Source organism: Ursus maritimus, unplaced genomic scaffold (genome assembly GCF_017311325.1).
Source record: "Ursus maritimus isolate PB19 unplaced genomic scaffold, ASM1731132v1 scaffold_10, whole genome shotgun sequence".
NCBI classification, from domain to species: domain Eukaryota; kingdom Metazoa; phylum Chordata; class Mammalia; order Carnivora; family Ursidae; genus Ursus; species Ursus maritimus.
The window spans coordinates 16,280,187-16,305,906 of NW_024423344.1; the positions used below are offsets into that span (position 1 = coordinate 16,280,187).

Sequence of the window (25,720 nt, forward strand, 5' to 3'; positions counted from 1 at the left end):
CAGAGATGAAAGTCCTTTCCTAAATCATCTAACACATAACTAATGAAGAAATTAGTCCTCTTGTGGTATGGTTTCTAGGCTCAGTAGGTAGGGACTGTCTGATGGCAATGAGGAGCCTAAAATATTTTTATTATCTTTTTATTACTTTCAAATTTAGTATGATCTCAAACTATTACCTCCCTCCTTTAGTGCAATTCATGCAAAACTGTCTGCACAGATTCCATGATAATGATGAGAGTAACATAAACTGAAGGGCCTGGGATTTCTGGTGGTGAATGGTACACAAACTGGGTTGATGAAGGGATGACTTAGCATTAGAGCCTTCTGAATGAAAAAAGGCAGGGATGAATAAGAAAATAACAGTAGACCATGAAAAAAATATATGGACAATCTAAGTGGCACAAGCTACAACTTCCAAAATTACAACTACTTTCCTTCCTGTTGTCTCACAGTTCCCAGTGAGCCCCCAAAGATGAGAACGACAGGTGGTAAGTGCCCACACATAGGTTCCAAGACACCAATGAGGTTTCAAAATGGTTCTGTAACCTGAAATCCATTCCCCACTGTCATCTCCCCTTTACGTGTAAAGAAGTTAAGAGTGTGACAAGAATGAAAAAGATTGAAGGGGACTTTTTTGAAGGAAGTTACAGGTGAACTATGTGTTTGCCTCACTGCATCTTTCAAGATAAATGTGCTGAGCTTAAAAAGAACATTTCAGAGAAACTGCACATATACCCTAGAGTTCAGGGGGTGACAGGGATTGTAAACTGACTCTTCCTTAAAAATGGATGGAGCTGTCTTCACAACACAGTGAAAAGCTAGGAGCAACAGAAACCAGCTACTCTTCCATCCATGATGGGGCAAGGTAGCTGGCCTTGAGTTATCCTGAAAGGAGTGTGTCTTGTGTGCTGATGTATACTGATCCATCCGCAGAAAGATGCTATGGAAATGGTATCACCAAAATCAGAAGAACAGAACTCACTGAAGCACCCACCAGAAATAAAGCCAGCATTAGGGCATCTGCTACCTAAAGGGTTATAACTAGATTACAATAACACCTGCCACATAAGCTTTTGTTCTCCAAAACTTCCCCTTATCCCTATGCCTGACTGGGAGGGGTCAGAAATAGCAATCATAAATAGGGGAGAAAGTGGAGGATGGGAGAATAAAGAAACCAAGCACATATCTGCCCATCACTCCCCAGTCAGTTTCAAACTTCAGTCAACCTTGAGTTATGGAGGAGGAGAGAAACTTTAAAGTAAATGGAGAAAAAAAATGAAGTTTTGATATTATAGTTTCCTGGGGTTGCTAAAACCTGAAAATGAGACTGTTTATTAGTGAACAGAAAAACAATGGGATATTCCCAAAACATTGTCTGGGGCGGCGAGGAGGGGCAGGGAGAGCAGATACATTAGGTTTAAAGACAGTAGCAAGAGAACATGTTAGTACTTTCCAAACTCTACCAATTCAGCTCATTTAACAAACTGCTTATCCTGATGTTATCCTTAATTGAGCACTTATTAAGGGCCAGAATCTTATGTCATTTAATACTTATAGTAAATCTATGAGACAGGCCAGTCCTCACAGTCTCCTGCTAATTTAGGAATAATAATCTTTTGGAGCTTATTAAAGAGAAATTTTAAAGGGATTTCATAAAGAAAAAGAAAGAAAATGTAGAGATGAGCTTGATGATGAGAAGTTAGCACAATCATGTTTTCAAATGCTTGGATAATAGGTAATCCTTTCCCTAAGATAATTCCAAACCCAATCCTCCTAAGTGGACCCTTTAGCTCAAAAGATTTCTTCTTTGAGAGGTAAAGTCCTTATCTGGACAAAGTACTTATCTGGACAAAGTACTTATGAGCCGAGGTGGATTTACACACTAATGATGATGGTTAAGCTCCAAGTCTTGCCCTTTCTTCCTGTCCAAGGCTGGGGGTGTGGGGGGGGCAGCACTGTATTGACATGGGCATATGTTTTTGTAACATTTCTAACTCTTTCTACTTGGACCTCCCTCCTGTCACATTTCTTCTTGTGCTGGGTGGTGTTGAAGAGGCTCTAGACATGTGGGGATCTGACTGGGGGAAGTTGAGTTGTGAAACAATTAGTTTGGGTTTAGTAGGATATATTTATGTGGTTCACAGTCATGGGATTGCTAACTCACTCTCTCCCCCACTCTCCCATGTAGCAGAGGTTTTCAGGAATATTCCTACTGCCTATACTGTACTGACTCATTGGACATCAAGACAAAGTGTACAATCAGAGGTGAAATCACAATATGAATGTGAAAAATGTGTCCTATGGTTCTTAACATGAGACACTAGAGGAGAAAAAGGGTTTGAAAGGTATGGAGCCAGAAACCGATCTGTGGAAAAGTATTCTAGTCATCAAATGTGTAAAATCATACGCACAGATTTGATTTCCACCAATAGCTAGTCAAATAGAAGTTCTCTCCTGTTATATGGCATATGCAATTATAACCACAACATGTATTTTCCCCCTTTTTTGATGGAAATTGTACAAGATAGAATTTACCAGAATACTGTGTTTTTAGGCATAAACCTAGCGGTACTACCAGCAGTAATTACATCAACAGGTGAAATGCATGTTTTATATATCGTATGATTGTCACTCTTTCCTCAGTTCCCTATTTATATCTTGTGTCCTTTCAAATCATCTGATTCCCTTGATGAAGCTGTCATGCTAAGACTTATGCCAAAATAGAGCTTAAGGCCACCAGACTAAGGTATCTCAGAACAAACATTACTTCATACATTGTGCTATTAGAGTTAGCCTCTTTAATCTGTCATTAGAATATTGTTCGTTTTGTCTAAAAATTATCTACTAGAATGGACCTTCGATAAAGTAACCTACCCACACTCCTGAAGATCTCTCATCGCTGGAAAAAGTAATGTTGCTATAAATTGATGGGGTATAATGCCTTATTTCAGTTAATCTTAAAACAATCCTAATTAGAAAAACAAATTTGTTGTGTACTTTAAACTAAATCATGAAACCTCTAGGAGTTTTTTATGTCCTCCCTATCTCCACACATAGCTCAAGAAGGATGAGAAGATAACCTGTTTCTCAATGGAACCCAGACTTTTACTGTCATAGCAGATGGGTCCAGATGCCCACTCTACGTTCATAGAGATTAGATCAAGTCCTTCCTCTCATTGTTCTTCCAGTCACACTATTTGCATGAGACCAAACTTAACTGAATTACTTAGAAATAGTTTTAAAAATGTTTTCCTGCTTATGTTCAAATGAGGACTCAGCCTGATTACATCTTAAGTGTTATGAATACACATCATGTGGGGATAGAGGAACTCTCCTTGTTGTAAAGGAACCAGAAGAGGTCATTTTGTAGATATTTCCCTACTGTTGTGTATTTTATTAATATTTAGGTAATACATTTTGTGACCTTTATGTCAGGCTAGATTCAAGGATGATTAGGGGTATGAATGATCAAATACTAAAGTATTTGATCTTCTAACTAAAGTCAAAACATCAGGCACTAATATCCAGGAATATTTCCTCCCCTAAAAGTCCTGCACTCTTACACTGATAACATTATTATCAAAGTATTATGTACCCAGCAACTCTTTGAAATCCTCTTTCAAAGGAGTTTATCTCCTGGCTCTCCTAAACAAAATGCAAACAATGTATCTGTAAGTCTAAGCATAGTCTGTTTTTTGCTATAGTCATGCATTATCCATGAACTGACAGATGCAAGAAATACAAATATGGGCTCAAAAATGAACTCTGTTCATTTTTATTTTCTTAATATGCCTTTTACATTTCTGGAAGTAAAGGATAAATTATTTTTTAAAAAACTCATTAAATTAAAAAACTAATAAAATATAACATGTAATATAGATTGTCATGAACAAATTTCTCATCTCATGATGACTCATGTCATCAACAAAGTTCTCCTTGGGAAGAAAGAAGATACTAATGTGGAATGGGGGAAGGCAAGAAAGACTACTGCAGGTAGGATCTGAACTGGAGTTATCAGTAATCAGCATGAATTCATGCTTAGATACAGATATATACATATATAGATATACACATATTTGGATTTTTTCCCTTTATCTCTACCTGCTGAAAGTGCCTAGTAACAACGAGCACATCTAGCACCTAGATCTTGGTGTCTAGATATCATTCCCCATGAAAAGGAATCAGAGATCTTAGGAGAAAGGAGAAATGGACTCGAGCTGGGAAGGTACAAGACAGGTCTGGAATACCTTCTTGTGCCAGAAAGCAAGGGAGTGCTTAAAAGGATATAGGAGGCAACTTGAAGGACTACTACCAGCCAAATCTAGAAAGTCCAGCCAAATCCAGAACAATTTGAGCAGCAAAATCAATAAGGTAAGTAAGAGACTGCAATCCATTAAATAAAACATTAATCCCTGAGTCCATATTGATAGTATATAAACAATAAATAAACATATAAAGTAAAAGGGAAGGCTCTTCCTTACAGTAAAATGCCAACTCATAAATACAGAGGAAGTGGTAGAGTTGAAAATTATCGTTTTGTAATGATCATAAAATTCATTCAATCAATATCACAAACATGATATATAATACAGTTTACTTTTTTCATCTGAAATAATAAAATAAAATCCAAGACCTAAATATTTATTTCCATAGAAGTCTTCTTAGATAAAAATGAGGGTTATAATTGCTTTTAAGACCATTCTACTATGCTGTAATCACAATGGTAAAGTTCCCTTCTGCCGAATATTGGTACTCTGTGAACACCAAGTTTCATAGTTTGAAAGAACACCTAGGGTGACTGAAAAAAGGAAATTAGAATGGTTCCCTTCTAAGCTTCCAACACAAAGCATATATTACTTCTCAAAGAAACATAAAACTGTTGTTTAAAAGCAAGAAAGGAAGAAAAAAATAAGAGAAGGTGAACTAGTCTACAGAATTTGAAATAGAGAAAAACACATGTGGAACTCTGGTTCTATGTGTAAAATAATTTTCTTTGAATTACAAATTACATAAAAAACAACCATACATCATTTTCTTTTTTTATTTCAAGTTTTTATTTAAATTATAGTTGACTAACAAATAGGGTAATATTGGTTTCAGGTGTAAAATTTAGTGATTCATCACTTACGTGTAACACCCAGTGCTCATCACAAGTGCCCTCCTTAATACCCATCACCATACATCATTTTCTTAAGCAAAGGAAGAAGCCTAAGTTACAGTTAAATTACATTAACATTGAAAAATGGCATATTAAAGCAGTACTACAGGAGTCAATTGCTCCCTCCTGGCCTATATCATTACATTGTATGCTTACCATGGGTGGGCTTCATGATATGTAAATTATCTCTCAATAAAATTAAAAAAACCCCTGCTGTCATTCATTGAATACCATAACAGGAATTTGTACGAGGATTTAAATAGCACTGCTCTCAGTGATATGCTGGTAAATTTTTAAAAGAGTTAACTGATAGAAAAAATGTTTAGCACATGATTTACAAATAATGATAAAAATCACAAGGCTCTTTATTGTAAATTCCATACACCCACACTTCAGTGTGACTTGCTACTTGCAAAATCCACTGTCAGCTTTTATAATTATTTCACCAACAGCAGTGTCATGAATTCAAACTATAAATAAATGCTTGATTTTTATCCAAATCAGCAAAGAAGTTGCTCACAGTACTGACAGAGTGTAGTTCTCACATGAATGTTGGCTCATATTTTTGTTTATATTAATGAGTAAGACAAAAGTGAAACAATGAAGATGTATGCCAGGACTTCACTTGTTCTTCAGTGATGTAAGCAACTACTTTGCTGAAATCACGGTAGTTTTCAAATACTGAAAGAATATTTTCTCAACTTTGGGAGGCTACTGACAATATGAAAGACACAGATCAAACATTTTAAGTTTAATCTTCATTAACATTTTTACTATCACTTTAAGTCTGAAGACAATTGACAGTAAATCAAGCTCTGCTTTGTTTCATTGGACAATTTCCATAGTGTAAATACTCTCACCATGGCTAGTTTCAAGCAACCAATGTGACATCACTGAATGCAATTAAGAGATGTGCCGTATCACATCACTCCACAGTATTTCCACATACAGATACAACAGACATAATCTTATAAGCGTTGCTAATAGTAAAACATTGGAAAACAATTAAAAAGTGATGAGTTTTGAGGTCTTTAACTTTTGTTTTTAAAATAATTTAATTGTTGATGTAATTTAATTTTTAATAATGAAAGTGTTTAACCTCCAGCTCATTAAACTCCTGATATTTTAACAACTGGCTCTCATCAACCTGGTCTAGCACACCACAGAACGCCCCTTTCACCACTCAGAAAGCCAAAGCTCAGAGAGGCTGTCACAAACTAGGCCTGGTCACACAGGACAGTGCCACCCAGGTCTGTCGAATTCCGAACCTTCTCCCATCCACTGTGGCTCTCTTTGAAATGTAGTTGGTGATCTATTCACACATCAACACCCAAACACCTTAATGTGAGTGGATTTATCATTCCTTGGATCGTCACTGCTTTCCTTCGCAATAGGTGGAATTCAAAACCCGACTAGGCAAGGAGGAAGGAATACCCAGAAAGAGCACAACTAGACAGTTCAGTCCAAGACCTGGCAGGATCGGTTCCCCCGTGAGATTTGGCTAATTTAAGATTTAGCAACCAGCAACTGTGCAACAAGTGGTAAAAATGATAGATCATTTATTGTTGGGTTTTTTTTTTAACGTTTGTCATTCACTGTTGCTTTTCACACATTTTCACCGTATTTAATGAAAACGTTATTAAAGACTTACCTCAGCGGTCATAGCAAAGGACAGACACTAAAAATCAAATAAATACGTTTCCAGGAGAGAAAAATTTATCAAGAACAAATCACTTAGCTCTCAACACAAATAGAATTTTGGCCCAAGTCTGGCCCACTCCTTCTCCACTGTTATCATTTTCAAACAGGCCGCCTCTGCCCTCCCTGACTGCTAACTAGCGGTCCCAGGTGTGACATCACCACATCCCAGCTTCACAGCTCCCATTTCAGGCAGTTAGTGACAAAATATTACGATAATTAGCGTCCGAATGCCGCAAGTCATAAAATCGCTCACGAACAATCTTAATTTACACCGTGGAGTTCCAGTGCACAAGTGTTTTGAAACTTTTTAAACACAGTAAGCTTCAGCAGAAAAAAAAAAAAAAAAAAGCGCCGTCTTACCGAGCGCCCGCACACTTCAACTTCTCACACAACCTCCACAGCAGCGGCGGCGCCAGCGAAGCGCTGCGCCTCCCGCCAGCCCCAGAGCCGCACTTGCGCAGTCAGTTCCTTCACTGGCGGCTCAGCCCCGCCCCTCAGAGTCACCGAGTTCCCTGAAAGGCACCGGCGTAGAAATGCTCCTGCGCAGGCGCAGTCGGGCTGCCTTCGCGAAGCCGGAGATTTTCCCTTTCGCGTGTCCTGGTTCTTCGATTTGCGAAGTGCCGTTGGGCCCTGCAGGTGCTGAAGAGCTGGGGTCCTGGACCCCCAAAAGGTGTCAGCAGCACGGAGGTTCAGGGTGTTGTCGAGGGTGCGGGGCCCGGCGCTGCCAGTGGCGCGCTCAGCCCCGGGGCCCCCGCCCCTGCTCTGGGCCAGGCCCTGGCTCCAGCCCCCGTCCCGGCCCCGGCCTCACAGTTTACCCTGCTGGTGATGCACCCCTGCGGAGGGCAGGACGACTCTAATGCCGAGGGCGTCCTGAGGCAGGCCCCGGCCCTGGGGGACGGCACTGCTGCAGCCAAGCCCATTAGGTACCTGTGCGAAGTGGCGGGGGCTGGCGAGGAGGAGGCGGGGGAGGACGAAGCCGACCCGCTGGACACTTCCGACGCCCCGGGGGGAGGCGAGAGCACGGCTAGTTTGGAGGATCTGGAGGACGAGGAAACCCACTCTGGGGGCGAGGGTGGCAGCGGGGGAGCCCGGAGAAGGGGCAGCGGCGGGGGTAGCATGAGCAAGACCTGCACCTTCGAGGGCTGCAGCGAGACCACGAGCCAGGTGGCCAAGCAGCGGAAGCCTTGGATGTGCAAAAAACACCGCAACAAGATGTACAAGGACAAGTACAAAAAGAAGAAAAGTGACCAGGCTCTGAACTGCAGTGGGTCCGCCCAGCCTGGCAGCACGGGAAACGTCAGACTGGAGGTATCGGACCTTAGCTGAGGTCTTGGGGAGTGGGAGGTGGTTAGAAGAAACTCCACTCTTAACGCGAACCTCATTTCCAGCACTACCCACCCGCTCCCAGATGGGCCAGGTTGCTGTGGCTGGACTTGTGGCTGAGAGTTAGTGAGTGCTTGTCCTAAATTAAAGTTTACACACACACGTGCAAAGCCTTAACAGTTCTGTTGCATCCTTGTGATAGATGAATAAAGATCAATAGAAATGATGTGATACATCAGCAGATCTGTCATTTCAAAGATCTGGGATATGGGCTGGAAAAACAGTAAGTGATTGATCTTACCCATCGCTAAAGGAGCAGGCAAAGAGACTTAGGAACCTAAATGAAATTGTACTTTGGAGAAGGTAATCTCTTCCTGATTTCATTACCCTATTCACAGCATACTGTTACCAGTATCCCTATGCTTAGTAAGCTGTTCTTAGTACCCCTATGCTCAGTACTCTGTTCTTAGTGTCCTGTTCTCGGTTAATCTTATTCTTTGTACTCTGTTCTCAGTAATTCTGTTCTCAGTAGCCTTATACTTAATAGACCTGTTGTCATTACTCCCATGCTTAGTACCCTGTATTTAATACCTTGTTCTCAGTCCCTGTTGTTAGTACCCTGTTCTCACTAGCCCTTTTCTTAGTGCCCTTACAAAAGAAGATGGAATAATAATGGGGTGTAAGCCTCAGGAAGAGTTTTGGAGTGTTTGAGTTGAACTGTGTTGAGGGTTTTTTTGTTTGTTTGTTTTGTTTTAAAGATGTTATTTATTTATTTGGCAGAGAGAGACAGCCAGAGAGAGAGGGAACACAAGCAGGGGGAATGGGAGAGGGAGAAGCAGGCTCCCAGTGGAGGAGCCCGATGTGGGGCTTGATCCCAGAACGCCAGGATCACGCCCTGAGCCGAAGGCAGACGCTTAACGACTGAGCCACCCAGGCGCCCCTGAACTGTGTTGAAGGTTAAAGCCAGTGCTTTGGTGTTGGACTTCTGGCTGCAAATCTCCATTCCATCATTTGCTGGCTGTATGGCCTTGAACAGGTTATTAGACTCTTTTAAGCACAGCTTCTTCATCTGTAAAATGGGTATTACAATGGTACCTGGTTTGTAACATTGCAGTGAATACGTGAGATAGTCCATATTGAGTGTTCACACAGTGTCTCACAGATAGTAAGTCAGTAAACTACTGTCACTATTAGTGGTATACTTTGAAGTTGTTATAGTTAAGCAGATATTTCATCCTGTGTGCCTTCCTCCTTTTAATAAAAGCTATAATCCCTCAGTACATTTTCATTGAAAAGTTGAATTTTGTTAAAAATTATCCAGAAAATTTTTTAAACTGAAAGCTGTCCTAGGATGTATTCTAAAACTGTTTACCTTTCTTAGTTTTTGCTAGACTTGAACAGCTGCCTCATTGCTAAAATTTTAGACTTTGGAATTGTTTACAAATGTGATGTTCTAAATATTTTTAAAATCTATAGTCATCAGCATTTCACACTTAATTCTCACTGGTTAGGGTCAGAGTGACTTCTCTTTTCCTTTTATCCCATTGAATCTTAATCTCTTTAGGGTAAAAGGACCTATTTAAAAATCTGATGAAACCTAATGAACTCTTTTCCCAGAAAAATACACATAGGTAGGTATTTAATTTTGCATACACATTACAGAGTTCAGGACCCCTGTGGATCTTAGGTTTAAAACCTGTATCCACATCCTTGTAAAATATATTTTAACAAATCTTGGATTACAAGTAATTGTGGAAACAAGCATCTCACTTATTACAAAATGAAAGTTAGTAAGGGTCATTGTTTGCCCTCTATACATTCCAAATTCATTTCAGAATTCTTCACAGAGAGAGAAGATAATTACTTCTTTTCAAGAAAGAACTATTTTATCTATAGCTTTCTTCTTCTAACTGGCCAGCTTTTGCATCTACAGTTTGAGGAACATGTATAAAAGGCAAACAGATACTGAATTAAGTCTCCCCCTCCACCTCCCACAGAAAGGATTTTCCTATTATAAAATAATCTGCCTATTCTAAAATAATTTGCATCACTTTTTTAGGAAAGAGAAGTAACTGCTATAAGGAAAAATTAATACCTTGCTATACCATTTATCTTATGTTACGGGACACTTGACCGGTTCTGAGATTTCAAGAGCTGTAAGTCTTTATCTTTGTCGAACTGAGGGTAAAGAAAATAACAAACAGTTATCATCAGGATATAATAAGGGCCAACTGTATAGTATTATTTTAATAGTGGAGAGGAGGATAGCTCCTTATAGGCTGAGGTGCTCTGGAAAGGCTTTGCAGAGAAGATATAACTCAGTATACACCAGAAAGGGTAGCTAATAGTTTAAGCTTAATCAGCTAAGTTTCTTATGTGCCAGGCACTGTGCTAAGCTGTAAATGGAGTCTCACACCCTTCAGCATTACATGCGTGGAAACTAAGGCACAGAGAGGTTAAGTAACTTGGCCTAGGTTGTACAGCCAGCAAATACTCAAACCCAAGCAATCTGATTCTAGAGCCTTCACTCTATCCCCACACTGTACTGCTTCCCTCAAATTTTGGTAGATAAAAGAAAGAGAAACACATCTTAGTAAAGAAAGGAAAGCGAGAATACAGATGCCACTTTTGGGAAGAAGCAAGGGGACCATTCTAACTAAAGCAGAATATTTATGTGGAAAATTTATGGAAAATAAATTTGGAAAGAGAATTTGTAGCCAGTTTTTCTATGGTGTTGAATGTCAGACTATGGGATTTGGGTTTGGTGTCTTCAAACGAAATTTCTAGTTAGGAAGTAACGGGCTCTACTCTAATGGGGTGGATTAAAGCTGAAGCCTATAGATTTAGAGATTCTTTAGGAGATGATTATAGTAGGACTTACAAGTGGTGATAGGGGTTTTCTGTGGTGTGAAAAGCAAGATTAGAAATTAAGGTATTTAAAATCATTTACGTGAATCAAGTTAAATAAGGAACAAATGTATATGACGTTTAGTCCATGCATCTAAAAATTATGCTATAGGAGAGACACATAGGGAACTAGGGATAAAAAAATAGACTTATGGGAGTGATCATTATCCTTAAATATCTAAAAGGCTATCATTTGGAAGAAGCAGTAGGTTTATTTTGCATAGTTCTATGTAACTAGGACCCTTAGGTGAAAATCACAAAAGATATGTATTTCAGCTCAGCCTAAATAAAAGCTTACCTAAATGTTGTAGTTATTTAAAACTAAACGGGATGCCTCAAAAGTTGGTAAGCTCTTAGGGCAAAAGGTGTTGAAAATTTTTGAAAAGAGAATCCCAACATTGTAGAAGTTTGGACTAGCTGACTCAAGGTTATATCTACTAGAAATTTCTGTGATTTTGTGACATTAACATTGTGAATCTGCGTAGTGCTTTGTTTGGGGTTGTGAGAATATAGGGTACTCTGTCATCAGGTCAGTTTCGTGATTCCCTTTCTTGTGCACACAAAAATGAAACAGTGCCACACATAGTTATCCTGTGGGGAGAGAGGAAGATACTATTTTTGTTTTCTTTAGGTATCAGAATGCTCTTTTTATAGTTGTTTTTGTTTTTTTACATTTTGCGGCCTATAATGTTTAGGGATTGAACATTTTTGTCACATCGGGTTGATAAACTTCCCATAATGAAAGAGAGAAAGTGGCTATTCTAACAGAGAACTCAGAGGCCAGTAGAGACAGGTCAAGAGAAGAAAACAGCTTTAGTAACCACCTAAATGAAGAGCAAAGAGAGAAGAGTAAATTTACAAATGGCATGGCTTTATGGTAAAACATTTATAGTTTTATATTTGCTTAGTCAGCATTTTTGGATGTGGTCAGTATTGTACCGTGGTTTTATAAGAGTCAGAATATCTCAGTTAACTACAATATTTAGTTATGCCAGAAAAATTGTATTTAAGATTCTGTCAAGGAACTGGGATAACATATTTGGTAGTTAGGCTGCCGAGTTTGTATGGGTAAGGATGTCTCAGAGTATGGTTTTCATTTTAGGACTTAACTATTTTGTCTGTACCAATGGCAGGAGATAAATATACCAGCGTTTTCCAGTCTTTTCAAAGCCAGTTCGTCATTTTTCTCCTAGGGACTTTCAAATTTTGAAAGCTTTGTCTATCAGTTGCTTCTTGATTATTTTACCGCCCCCCCAATTAATTGTTGTTAACTGGACAAAAAACTATCAGAGGGTCTCTAGCAGTATGTAAATTGCCTTTGAGTTTATATATTCCATCCAAAGGCAGACAAACTTTGATTTGGCCTGGATAGCTTTATCTGAAGAGAATGTTCAATTTCCACTTGGCATTTTTTGTAATACTGAAAACAGCTCACAAGTAACTTTTTGCTCCTCCTAACTCTACCCCACTATTGATTTTGAGACCTTCAAGAGACTGGAGATAAGAAGTTGGAAATTGTGGAGGGAGAAGGGAGTGAGGAGTGTTCTATAAAATTAACTGCCAACATTTTATCTATGACTTAATGAGGGATTTTCCCAAAGTTTCACAGGGACTGGGCAAGAAGGAAGAGAAGCTGAGGACCCATTCATTTCATCTTTGAAAGTGTACAGTCATGGATTATTATATTATGTTAATCCTATTTGCATTTTTATCATTTATCCCAGGAAAGTACAGATAACATACTCTCCATTGTTAAACAAAGAACAGGAACCTTTGGGGATCGTCCTGCAAGACCTACTCTTTTAGAACAAGTGTTAAATCAAAAAAGACTGGTAAGTATCTGTAAAGTACTTACACATTTATTAACAGAAGTTGTTAGAATTATTTAGATTTTTGAGATTTTAAAACTTACTCAACTGGTCATGAGAATTGAATTGTTCTTCTCTGCCAGTACACACTGGAATCTCATAATGCTCTCATTATGTTCCTATATCTTCATTGACTAACCCTTGAATATCTGAGCAAAATGGGATTTTAAAACAGACTTGGTACTGAATTCTTTGGTTTATGGAAAAATACATTAGTGGTATGGAGGTAGAATGAGACCAATATTTGATAAGGATCTCTATTCTAAATTTGCTAGAAGGCATCAGAATTCAATCAGAAAAGGAGATATTTTTCAATAAATATGGAAGTAATTGGGTAATCATTTGAAGACAAAAAAAAAGAGTTTAGCTCATCATATCACTATACATCAAACTAAATTCCTGATAAAGATTTTTAAATAAAAAAAATAGACTTGAGACTTAATCTTAAAAATCTTTTTCTAGCTTAAAAGAAATAGAATTACAAAGAAATGAATATTGTCAAAAATGGTGGTTAAAATGCAGACTTCAAACTAACATATAGGGAAAATATTTGCAACACATATAAGACACTGTAGTTAATATGGTTGACATTTTTAGTTTACAAAATATATAAATTGATGAGGAAAACATGTTGGCTTCAGTACATTGCAAAAAGTATAAACAGGAATAAAAGCAGAAATGCTACCATTTATTAAATGATACAAAAAGGTATTCAGTATCAGTAAAAATCACAATAAACAATACAACAAATGAAAATTATTTAAATGACATCACAGTGATGTTGGGGGTTTCATGAAATGGGTACTCTCATTCTGTTGGTGGTATTGTATATTGGTATCAGACTTCTAGAAAGCAGCTGGGTAGTGGTATAAGGAGTCTCTAAAATGGTCATCCCTTGAGCTCCGCAGGAAATAAATCCTATGTATGGATAAAATTAAGCATAAAGATGTTGTCAGAAATGTAATTATCACAAATAGTTAAAACAACCTAAATGTTCAACAGTCTCATAATAGCTGAATAGATTATTGTGAATAGATTATCTATCTATCTATAGATAGAATAATGGTACATCTTTACAAATAATTTTTTATTGAAGTATAGTTGACAATAAGTTTTAAACAACTAGAAAATGTACTGTGCTCTAATGTTAAGTTTTAAAATCAGTATTTAATGATAGTATTTCCACCTCGTTTTATCTTTTTTAATTTTGGGGGACCAAAGTTTTTTTTCCTCATCAATTTATAGAAGTACTTTGGTAAGTAAAAGCATATTAACTATAGTCTGTTATATTTGTTCTGTGACTATATTTAAAAATGGTAGGTGTACAAAACTGTATTTTTTTTTACATCATATTCTGTCTTTTCTGAAATTTTTGTAATGTGCTAATATTACTTGTATTAATACCTATACACACACACACATGCATGTTGTTTTTAATTTCTTCAGAAAGACTTAATAGGCTAGTGAGAAAAATGAACCTTTAAATGGATTTCCAAACTGGCATCTAACTGCCATTTTCACATGTGGCTCCATTTCATATCCTTGTTTTTCTTGCTGTAATCCTGGGCCAGTGCTATTCTTGGCTGCTTGCTCTTATGTTCCATAGACAGTATATATGCTGGCATGACACAGAAAGCATTTCCTTTGTGTACTAAGTCACTGATAAGATTAGGCTTCACCCATTATATTTACATTTTAGTAATTTGATGTATGACATCAAATTTTATTATTATTAGTTGGAATTTAATGCAGGCCATCAAGTGCAAGTGTGAATTCAGTTCAGGCACATTTTGTTTTGTAAGCATATTGTGCAGAGACATGTCAGAGTAATTTTGTAGCATGAAGACAATCAAATCCCTTAAGAATAATGTTAATAAATATATTTTTTCTTTTTTCTTTTCAAGTCATTATTAAGAAGTCCAGAAGTGGTGCAGTTTTTACAGAAACAGCAACAGCTATTAAATCAGCAAGTTTTGGAGCAAAGACAGCAGCAGTTTCCAGGAACATCAGTGTGAAGGAATTTATCAAGAAGGTCCACATGTTTTTTATTTTGTTGTAGTAGATGGACATATTTTTATACTGAAGATAAATGGGGTTAGATATGCCAGTAAAACATAAACAGTCATTTTCCGGTAAATGTGTATGTGAATTTGAGGATAAGTAAGTATTGCACTTTGTGCATCTAATCCTTTCAGATTACCATGAATTTGAAGAAACAGCTTATCTTTCCAAAATAACGTTTAATTACAATTTTTTTAAACAAAGTATTCCTCTTCAGTCATTGTTACTGAAGGTAATGAAGCAGTTACTTTCTGTGGAAGTCACAAAGTTAATAAATGTGAATCTTTGATCATTTAGTTCAGTGGTTCTTATCAAGGGTCAATCAGAAATGGATGGATATTTTTTGGTTGTCGCAGTGACCTTGAAAACTCCTGGTTTTTCGTGACTGAATCAGGAATCCTGAATGTTCTACAGTGTCTGGAATGGCCTTTCACAACTAATAATTATATCACCCACAATGTCAGTAATTCTCCTCTTAAGAAACACTGATAGTTGTGATACTACTTGTGATGATAAAATGTAGTTGGGGCACCTGAATTTGGGTTCTTAAAATAACTTTTTCTTTACAGTTAAGACTGGAGCTGTCAAAGAGGTAAGCATATTTTAAATGTATAAGGAAAATGATCATTGTTAATTATCTATGAAATTAGGATGTGCATTTCTTTTCAGAGATGTGCTGGTAAAACCTAGGAGAGGGGTTAACTAGGTACACTGGAATGAAAGATCTCCTAACATTGAGTTCTCGTTTCATGTTTCCTGTTAGTGTTCTCTCTTTTAAAGCAGACTTGTGTGTTGAATTTGTGAACAGTATAGATGTATCTCACTCCACCAATGTCAGGACAAAAACAATTTTTAATATCAATTTCCTTTTCAAAAAGAGATTCTAAAAGTAAGAGTAACACTCCCGCATTTTGTCAATGTTTTTCAAAATTGAGCTAATTTAAGATCGTGTTATTCCTAAAGTAATGTTCAAAGAATGATGATGGGTAATCTGGGTAGGTACTTTTTTCTTGTATTGTCTCCTAGGAAAACTTTTAAAAGGCAAACCTACCAATAAGAGTAACAAATCAAATGTCAAGAGAGTATTTCCAATGTTAGATAATAAATTTATGTCTCTTAAATGTAACTGTGCAAAAATGTGTTCATTTCTTGTGTTTTAAGCCCTGAAATACGTATCAAGTTAAACTTAGTCATGGCTATTCTAAAAGGTACTTAAGGAGAGAAAGAATCTTTTTGTTTATCTTTTATGTGTGTTCTGTAGCTGTGCATCCGTGCAAAAACACGGGTTTTATCAAAATTATTCATTAAAGTCCAGTTGTAGACCTTTCAGTTGTCTGATTCACTTATTCTGTTCTTTAGTTTTTTTCATTCTGGATGCAGAGGAATTCATTTACACTTGTTATTAACTATTAGTTCTCTTATTCATGATGTTGGAACTTTATCGAATCCCTACAGTGTAAGTTAGCTTTTAGAGTGGAAAAAAAAAAAAAAAATCAGGGACAACCGGGTGACTCAGTCAGTTAAGCATCTGACTTCAGCTCAGGTCATGATCCTGGGGGTCCTGGGATTGAGCCCCACATGGGGCTTCCTGCTCAGTGGGGAGTCTGCTTCTCCCTCTGCCTGCTGCTCCCCCTGCTTGTGCTCCCTCTCTCTCTCTGTGTCAAATCTTTAAAAAAAAAAAAAGAAAAGAAAAAGAAAATCAGCTTATTTTTCAAATGGAATAGGAGGGATAGGAAGGGAGGGAAAGTAATAGGCCAGGGAGTGCTGAATTAAAATAAGACGGATTGAATTGATGTACATATAAATATCACTCTCGGTATATGCTTACAGACAGCTCATTAAAACAGTACGGTTTTTACTTATTTTGGGTAGATTTACTGCAGTGTGTCCCCACTCGTTTATCCTTTCATGTACTCCAGACTTGTGCCATCTGACTTTTCTGCTTCTCCCACCAAGAAGTTGATTTTATTCACCTACCCCTTAAATCTGAAGGACTGGCCTTGTGACTTCTGTTAGCCAATCGAATGTGGAAGAAATAATATATGCCAGCTCTGAGTAGATTTCCGAAGATTCTGAACCCTTCCAGTTGTTCTTTAGAACCCTTCTCAGTTGCTGTGGTGAACAGCCAGACGTGTGAGTGAGGCTGTGCTAGACTAGCTCTCCCCCAGCCACCCTGCCAGCTGACGGCAGATGCATTCGATCCCAGCCCAAATCAACCAAACCGAGCCCAGATTTGCAGAACCACCCAGCTGACCTGTAGACTTGTGAGCGATAATGAATGTTTTATGTGTTTTGGGGTCATTTGTTATGCAGCATTCTTGAGAGCAAGTAACTGATACACCTCACTATATAGTTATTGCTGCTTAACAAATGACCCCAAAATTTAGTGGTTTATTAATTTATTATTTTCGCTTATAATTCTGGATATGATTACTATAGTTTTAAATAGCTGTGCAAATGCTTTCAAGCTAGGTGTGGTAGACTGTACTTTCCAAATATGGCTACAACAATCACATGCTCTTATGTGATGTGGTCCATTAAGAATGGGATTTTAGGGGGGCATGGGTGGCTCAGTCGTTAAGCATCTACCTTCAGCTCAGGTCATGATCCCAGGATCCTGGGATCCAGCCCCGTATCGGGATCCAGCCCCGTATCGGGCTCCCTGCTCAGCGGAAAGCCTGCTTCTCCTTCTCCCACTCCTCCTGCTTGTGTTCCCTCTCTCTCTGTGTCTCTGTCAAATAAATAAAATATTCAAAAAAAAAGAATGGGATTTTATTTTTCCACCCCCTTGAATTTGGGCAGGCCCTATGACTACTTTAACAGAATATGGAAGAAGTAATGCTAGGCTGGTTCGTTTGAAGCTAGAGGAAAGGAGATATAATAAATGTAGATATGGTATATTCGTAGTAATAAGAGCATAAAGGAATTCACAGCTTCCATTTACCAGCAAAGTCAGAAGTCAACTGCCAAGGTGCAGTGGGGGAGTTTATAAGAAGCTTAAGGAAAAAGGGAAAGTTAGGAAGATACACTGAAGTTAATGAGAGAGATGGCTAATAGCTAGTAGCCTGCTAATAATCCCCTGATATCAGTTTTTCCCTTCTTTCATAGTAATAGAATTTTGTGTTGGGAACATAGCCACACAACAATGTAGCTGATTCTCGCATAATACCATGCCAAAGAATTCTGGCAACAAATGGTGTGTGGATGATTCCATTTATATAAAGTACAAATGCAGGTGAAGCTTACTGTTAGAATTCAAGCATGGTTAGCTTTGGGAGGGGGCAGAGGCCAGGAGAAGGCACGAAGAAGCTTCTGGGGTTCTGGTTTTACTCTTCTTGTCCTGGATGCCAGGTGTACATGTGTATTCTGTTAAAGTTCAGCAAGCTAAACACTTTATATACTGTACATCATATACATGTGATTTTTACATTTTTCAATATATATTTTGTATGTCAAATTTTTTAAAGATTTTATTCATTTATTTGCCAGAGAGAGAGCACAAACAGGGGCAGTGGCAGGCAGAGCAGGCAGAGGGAGAAGGAGGGTCTCCACTGAGCAGTTAGCCCGATGCAGGACTCCTTTCCAGGACCCTGGGATCATGACCTGAGCCGAAGGCAGACGCTTCACCAACTGAGCCACCCAGGTGTCCCTGTATGTCAATTTTTTTTAAGTGTTGTTTTTCTTTTTTTAAGACTATTTGTCAGCTGCCCTTGCAGCTCAGTGAGACCCTATGAATAAGTTAATGGTCAGTAGATAAAAGCAGAAATGAAGTGTGCAACTTCCAGCTAGTGCCCTGTAAAAAAAAGCAGGCAGCCCACTTTCCCTTCTCCCCTCTGTCTTGCTGCTTAGAATGTGGACAAAGCAACAGATCACTTGTAGGCCAAATGAGGGTGATTCACTGGGGATGAGGGAACAAATAGAAGGAACCTGTGTCCTTGGATGGCCTCGAGGAGCAGAGCTACCATCCTAGCCGGAAATCCCTTGTTTCGGGACGACTACCTGGAAGAGAAATGGAATATCCTGTGGTTACCATGATTGATGCGATGTCTCCGTTACATCCAGCCAAACTATATCCTAAAACTGTAGGTGAAAGGACTGCCAAAGAGCATTGAAGATTGGGCATCCTGGAAACGAGGACTCTGTAATGGCATTCTGCAGCTAACGTGACACTATTTCGAGGGGCTCAACCAGCCACCGTAGTAGGAAAGATGTATTGCAGGCTTGATCTCAGATTCATTTAGTGGAAGAAGACGACGAGATTAGGACGCTTTTGAGAGAGTGCTTTCAGTAACAGAGTTCAGGCTGAGCAGAGGAGAAATGAGGCCAACAAGGAATGGGGTTTTCTCTGAGATTGCCAAGCCAAGTGTCAGAAGAATGAGAGAGCACGAGATATTTAAGCTAGGAAACTAGCAGAACTTATCACAACGGATTGTGACGGCCCCAATGTTATTACACTCATGTAATAATGTTTCAGTAAATAAAGCTCTTTTTTTTTTTTCTGGTCTTAATCCAATATTTCTTTATTATTTTATTTTATTTTATTTTATTTTTATTTTTTATTTTTTTAAATAATGATTTTTTATTATATTATGTTAGTCACCATACAGTACATCCCCGGTTTTCGATGTAAGGCTCGATGATTCATTAGTTGTGTATATAAATCAAGCTCTTTGAAGTCTTGTAAGACCATTCCCAGGCTTCTACCTGAGTGTGATTCGGCAGGGTGGGGAAACAAGCCTGCAGGATTTAATGTCAGAAACATCACTCCAGGAGGGAGTGATGTTCTCACTTCAGGGAGAAGAAAGAAACCCAGTGTGATTTAGTTCAGCTCATCAGCTGGCATAGAGTAATGCAAAAACTTGCTAAAAAGTGGTAATAAAAGAAAAAGAGAAAGAAAACTATAAAATAAATCTTTTGCTTCAGAAGTAGTTAATCCAGACTACTGTGGAGAAAAAGAAGACAAACAACCAGATGGCCCTCAGAAGAATAGTCAAAGGCAACACTGGCCAAAAATTTTAAGTGGTCTATAGTCAAAGACTTAATTATGAATGGGCAAATGCAAAGGGTTCTAACAATCTTACCAAAAATTATGTATAAAGATATATTTATACACACATACAAGCTTGTATACAAAACTGAGTGTTGCTTCCATAAGGGAAAATTGGGGCACTGGTGGTATAGAGTAGCAGAATGGGGGGTTCAGTGATTAGGAACCATCTTTTATCAAAATAATCCTTTGTACTGCCTGAATTTTTACCAGTCCATGGATGACTTTTTAAAAAATGTTTTTATTGCAAATGGAAATCTTGTTACAAATTAAGAAGAGTATGTGGTTTATGCTTTTTCCTTTGCTCTCTATTTCGGTTTATGAGAAGAGATGTTTTTACTGATAAATCTTCATTTTCATGTATTTAGCACTTATTTATAGTGCTGTTTCCCCCTGGAGTTTCCTACCATCCATTCTGAGGTAATGTAAACTCCCTCCTGGAGGTGATGAAGGAAGATTATAATCTAAAGACAGCATGACAGAATGATACCAATTCTCTAGTGTTTTATAATTTTCAAACACAGTCCTGGCTACTTACTCTTCCAACCATCCCATCCCAACAGTTATTTCGTAGATGCAGACACACGCTTGCAGAGATTGTCACTTGCTCAAGATTGCATAGCTAGCTGGATTCAAATCCTGGACTTCGGACTCTAAGTGACTTACTGCACACTGTTAAGTCGTGGGAGCTGTGTACGTAATCATGGTGAGGCCAGTGCAGTTTGAACGTGGACTTCACACTTGACAGTGGATGCCCTGTCATAAATAAATAAAGCCTTTGTATACTAACCCTTGGGTTTAGAAATGTGTTAAAAGCCAAATATTACACCCTAATTATATTATTTTAGAAAGTACTTCCATGTGCCAATTCATTTGAACCTCAGAACACGGCAAGTATTGTCCCTGGTTTGGATGAGGAAAGAAGCTCAGAGAAGTGACTTGTAAAACAGGTCTAACCGTTAGATGCCAAGACTTGAATTAAATCTTGTCTCCAAAAATGATGCTCTGCCCACAGTAGAATGTTGTTGCTAAAGTAAGAGCTAACACTTCTAAGTGCCTAGTTTCAAACACGGTAGGCACTTCAATATATGCTAAATTTTTTCAAATTTCTGTATGCACACATAATTTTATATAAATACATCAACGTAATCATATTGTGTATACTGAGGATTTCTGGTTTAGGGTCTCCCTTTTGTTTCATTTTTTAGTTCCCCACCCTGTCTTCCACAGACTGCCCACCTTCCAGATAACCTGTGTCAACGACCTGGCATGTATTCTGCCTTATTTTTTCTATGTTTTGTAAATCTTTAACAGACACATGTACACATATAGCAACTGTCGGTTACATAAAAATGTGGGCATAGTATACATGTCAGCATATTACTTGTTTATGCTCCAGTACTGTATAGATAGAAGTCCCCCCAAGTCACTTCTGTGACTCTGATTCATTCCTTTAGATGGCTGCAGAGCACCTCGTGATAGGAATGTGTCCGCACATTCAATCATTCCACTGTTGATGGCATTCACTTGGTGTCCAGTTTTCTGCCACTATGAACAATGCCACCTCCCTGTAGTGTATCCTTCTGTACTGGTATGTACTGGTGATTCAGTGGCCATGGAATAGATTCTCATAATTGGGATTGTTGAGTCTAGGGAAATAGATATGTGTTTTCTTTAGATATTAATTATATTTCTTTCCCCCCAAGGGCTCTATCACTGCAAACGTCTACTAGCATCAAGGGAGAATTTCTTTTCCTCTTATCTTTGCCAGCAGGACTTACTGTTTTTGTTTAACTCTTCCTTGACAGATATGTACTGCTAATTGTTACATTTATTAGCATTTCTCTGAATAGTGGGAAATTTGAGTACCTCTTCATATATGCTTTTTCGTTATTTAGATTTGCTCTGTGAATCACCTAGTCATATATTTAGGCTCCCTTTTTCTGCTCAATGTGCAAAAGTCTGGTGAATATTATAAAAATTAACCCTGTCATTTTTTCAACAGATTTTATTTATTTGAGAGAGAGAGAGAGCATGCACGAGTGGTGGGGGAAAGAGCAGAAGGAGAGGGAGAAGCAGGCTCCCCACTGAGCAGGGAGCCCAATGTGGGACTCGATCCCAAGACCCTGAGATCAACACCTGAGCCAAAGGCAGACGCTTAACTGACTGAGCCACCCAGGCAGGTGCTCCAACCTTGTTATTTTTATTTTTTTCCCAAATCTAAAATTTGCCTATTTACTTCTTTTGTGGTGTTTTTGCCATACAAGATTTTAGTTTCTGTATCTTTTAACATATCTGATATTTCTTTTGTGGCTCTTGGGTTTCCAGTGTTGGTTTAAAAGATCCAATTTGGGATCTTTCAAATGATTGTTGATTTATAATTTCTTGTTTCTTTCTCTAGAATTCGAAAACATAATTAGTACAGGTATTGTCAAATTGTCCTAATTTCTTTTGTGTAATTGACATGGAAAATTTAGTATTCTTTTGTATCACTGTAACTCCTTCAGCTCCTCATTTTCTTTAGCTAAGAAAATGAATATTATAATCATGACAACAGATGCTGTTGAATGGCACATACCTTTACCTGTGTTCAGACAGCAATTTATTAAAAAAAAAAGATAGTGATTTATTTTAAAATGAGCTGAACTGCCACACTATAGAAAAGGTTCTGATTAAAATGCTTTTATTAAATTTAAAGTTAACAAATGTTTTTTAAAACTATTTTAGTGAAGATACTTGAACTGTTTAATAATTAGATGAGTTGATCTCATTTCCTACTCAGGACATGGACTACTTTCCCCTATTAGCCTAACATTTATCACTTACCCTCCAAATAATCATTTGTATTATTCTAAAGCATTAGAGATGAATGGTTTTTGTTATTGTATACTGCAGCAAAATAAACAAATCTTCCCTCTTCATAGCTTTACCCTAGTAATACAGAAATGCATGCAGCCTTTCTTAAGATGTGAAAAACAACCAGAAGAGAAGTTATGACTAGTGAGATTTTCTGTTTTCCTCTCTTATAATTGCACCTTGTATCATTTGCTGTCCTCAAATTGGAGACTACAGCCAGGACTAATAAGATTTTAGCCCAGCAGCCTTTGAAGATCTAATAATAAACAGGATATATTAATAGTATTATATTAATTAACATTAAGCATTTGCACAAAAATGTATTACTACTTATTACAATTATATAAAAAATATACATACCTGAACTTCCCCATCACGTTGATTAGAATCATCTGTGGGGCAACTGTAACTGGGATAGCATTATTTCATCCAGAAAGTAAAGGAACCGGAGTCTTAGAGAAATCAGTATTTTTCTAAGATCACCAAAAGTTGTCTGCTACTATGAAAACTCAGGTTTGCTTTTAGCAGGGTAGTGCTCAGAGACCCTTTTTTCCAGGCTCCTATTATACTTAAAAAGCTGGCTTTTTCTTTCTAAAAGGGGAGGGGAGGTGGCACTTGGGTGGCTCAGTTGGTTAAGCAACCTACTCTTGGTTTCTGCTCAGGTCATGATTTCAGGGTCTTGAATGGCACCGGTGTCGGGCTCCGCGCGCAGTGTGGAAACAGACTTCATTTCATGAACACCCTGCCTTTTGTGCGAGGGAGTGGAGCCTTGTGTCCAGGTATGTGCCTGAGAAAAGCCAGGCATTCCTCTGTATTGAAGTACCCTTTCCTCTTCCTTACGTTGAAACGGTATATTACCGTCTTCTATTTCTCATTCATGCCGTTGAAAAGCAGCAGTTGATAATTGCCCTTTACTCACTAGTCCCAGACATTTGCTACCTGCAAACAGGACATGAAGTCCATCCAGTATCTCATTTCTTGAACATTTCTGGCTTTGTCTGCAATTAGAAAATGACTACAGCCCCTGCCCAGCACAGGCATTGCCTATTCTAAACCAGTAGGAGAACTTAAAACTGAGACACATGGAGCAACTCTCAGGCGCTCACTTTGGAGAGGAAGGCTGGGTGCTCTCTGACCACCAAGCACCCGGCCGTGAGCTCTACTAGATGCAAGCTGAAGGTCAGAGGCTGGGATCAGCACAGTGACTGTGCCAACACAGCAGCGCAGGGACAGCAGTGTCCTCAGAAGCTAGTGCCACCTTCCTGTCTACACTGTACCCTTGCTGGGAAATGGAATAGCTCACCTCTGCTATTAATAATCGGAAGCGGGAACTGGTCTATTTCTAGCAACCAAAATAGCAAGCCTTCCCACGTAGTCTAGGAGAGAGACGCAAGTATTCTGAACAGAGATCTCCTGTGGAGCTGGTGTTCTGGCAAATCATCTTGAGCCAGGATACTGACCAGAACCAGAGTAGCAACTATACAATAATACATTGGAGGTGCTTTCAACTACGCATGCCTGCACCTTGTGAGAAGACGCTACTCTCGCCTGAGGCCTCCTGATGGATCCAAGATGAAGTCACATCAACATTCCAAACAACAATGGTGAGGACCCCCGTTTTGGTTATCCAGCACACCACCTCAAAGCGTGATGGCTTTAAATAACCACCTTTTTGTTGACATTGCTCTCATGCTGCGGGTTGGCTGAGCTCAGCTGAGGGGTTCTGGTGGTCGGGCTTGGGGTGTCTCATGAGGCTGCATTCAGAGAGGAGCACAGCTGTGACTGGAACACGCAGGGTGGCCTCTCAGTCCTCCAAGCAAGACTTGGCAAACGGACCACGCTGGCCCAGGCCGAATTCGACCCGCAACCTGTTTCTGTTCCACCGCAGGCTATGAAGAGTTTTTACATTTTTTAAATGGTTGAAGAAAATCAAAAGGAAAATGTGTCGTGATATGTGAAAAATATTGAAATTCAAATTTCAGTGTCCATAACACTTTACTGGAGCCCGGCCACGCTCACTGTTTGCATACTGTTTACAGCTGCTTTCGCTCTGCAACGGTGGAGCAGAGCACTTGCCACTCTTGGTTGCCACACCAGAATTCCTTATGCTTTTTTCTAATCTTTACTGAAATTTACATTTTGAAAATAAATGCTTGGAATAAAAACAATTTTAACTGTGTAACCGTCAAAGCTACCTTTCTTTGCTACTGCAGTGCGGCTGAATACCTATTTCCAAACCAAATCATAAGCATTCTTCTCTTACCCCACCAGCTACAGCATGGTCATTGGACATGCAATTGGAGGCTTGCAATTCTTTTATTTCAAAGACAAATGAAGGGTGCGTGAGCTGCTCAGTCGGTTAGGCGTCTGAGTCATGATCCTGGAGTCCTGGGTTAGAGCCCCTGCTCAGCAGGGAGCCTGCTTCTCCCTCAACCCCTCCCCCTGCTCATGCTCCCTCTCTCTTGCCTGTGCTGTCTCTCCAAAAAAAAAAAAAATAAAATCTTTAAAAAAGAAGAAAAGGAGAAATGAAATACTTGCTTTTTTGAAAAAAGGGGAACTGGAAACAAATATCATTTCTGCCTTTACAATGTGAACCCCAAATGTCTTTCTAAACAATAGGTGGAAAACGATGGACATGTAATAGATACAATCCTTGCCCTTAAAAAGCTCCCAATCTGGCAGACAGTTGGGCAAGTAAACAGTGTGGTGCAGGAATGAATAAGTGACCATTGATGAGCACAAGTATGATGGCAGCAGAGAGAGCAGGCATCCAATGTGGCTTAGGAAGGTCTTGGGTGA

General features: G+C 38.7%; 1 protein-coding gene across 1 annotated transcript; it reads left to right on the forward strand.

Moving 5' to 3' along the window:
• Positions 1 to 4,206: 4,206 nt before the first annotated feature.
• On the forward strand, positions 4,207 to 16,345 carry LOC103664419 (regulatory factor X associated protein). Its single transcript, XM_040620922.1, has 4 exons — positions 4,207 to 4,371; positions 7,391 to 8,167; positions 12,814 to 12,921; positions 14,862 to 16,345. Exons 1-4 carry the CDS (start codon positions 4,207 to 4,209, stop codon positions 14,970 to 14,972), a joined length of 1,161 nt encoding a protein of 386 aa, XP_040476856.1. The 3' UTR covers positions 14,973 to 16,345.
• Positions 16,346 to 25,720: the final 9,375 nt, after the last annotated feature.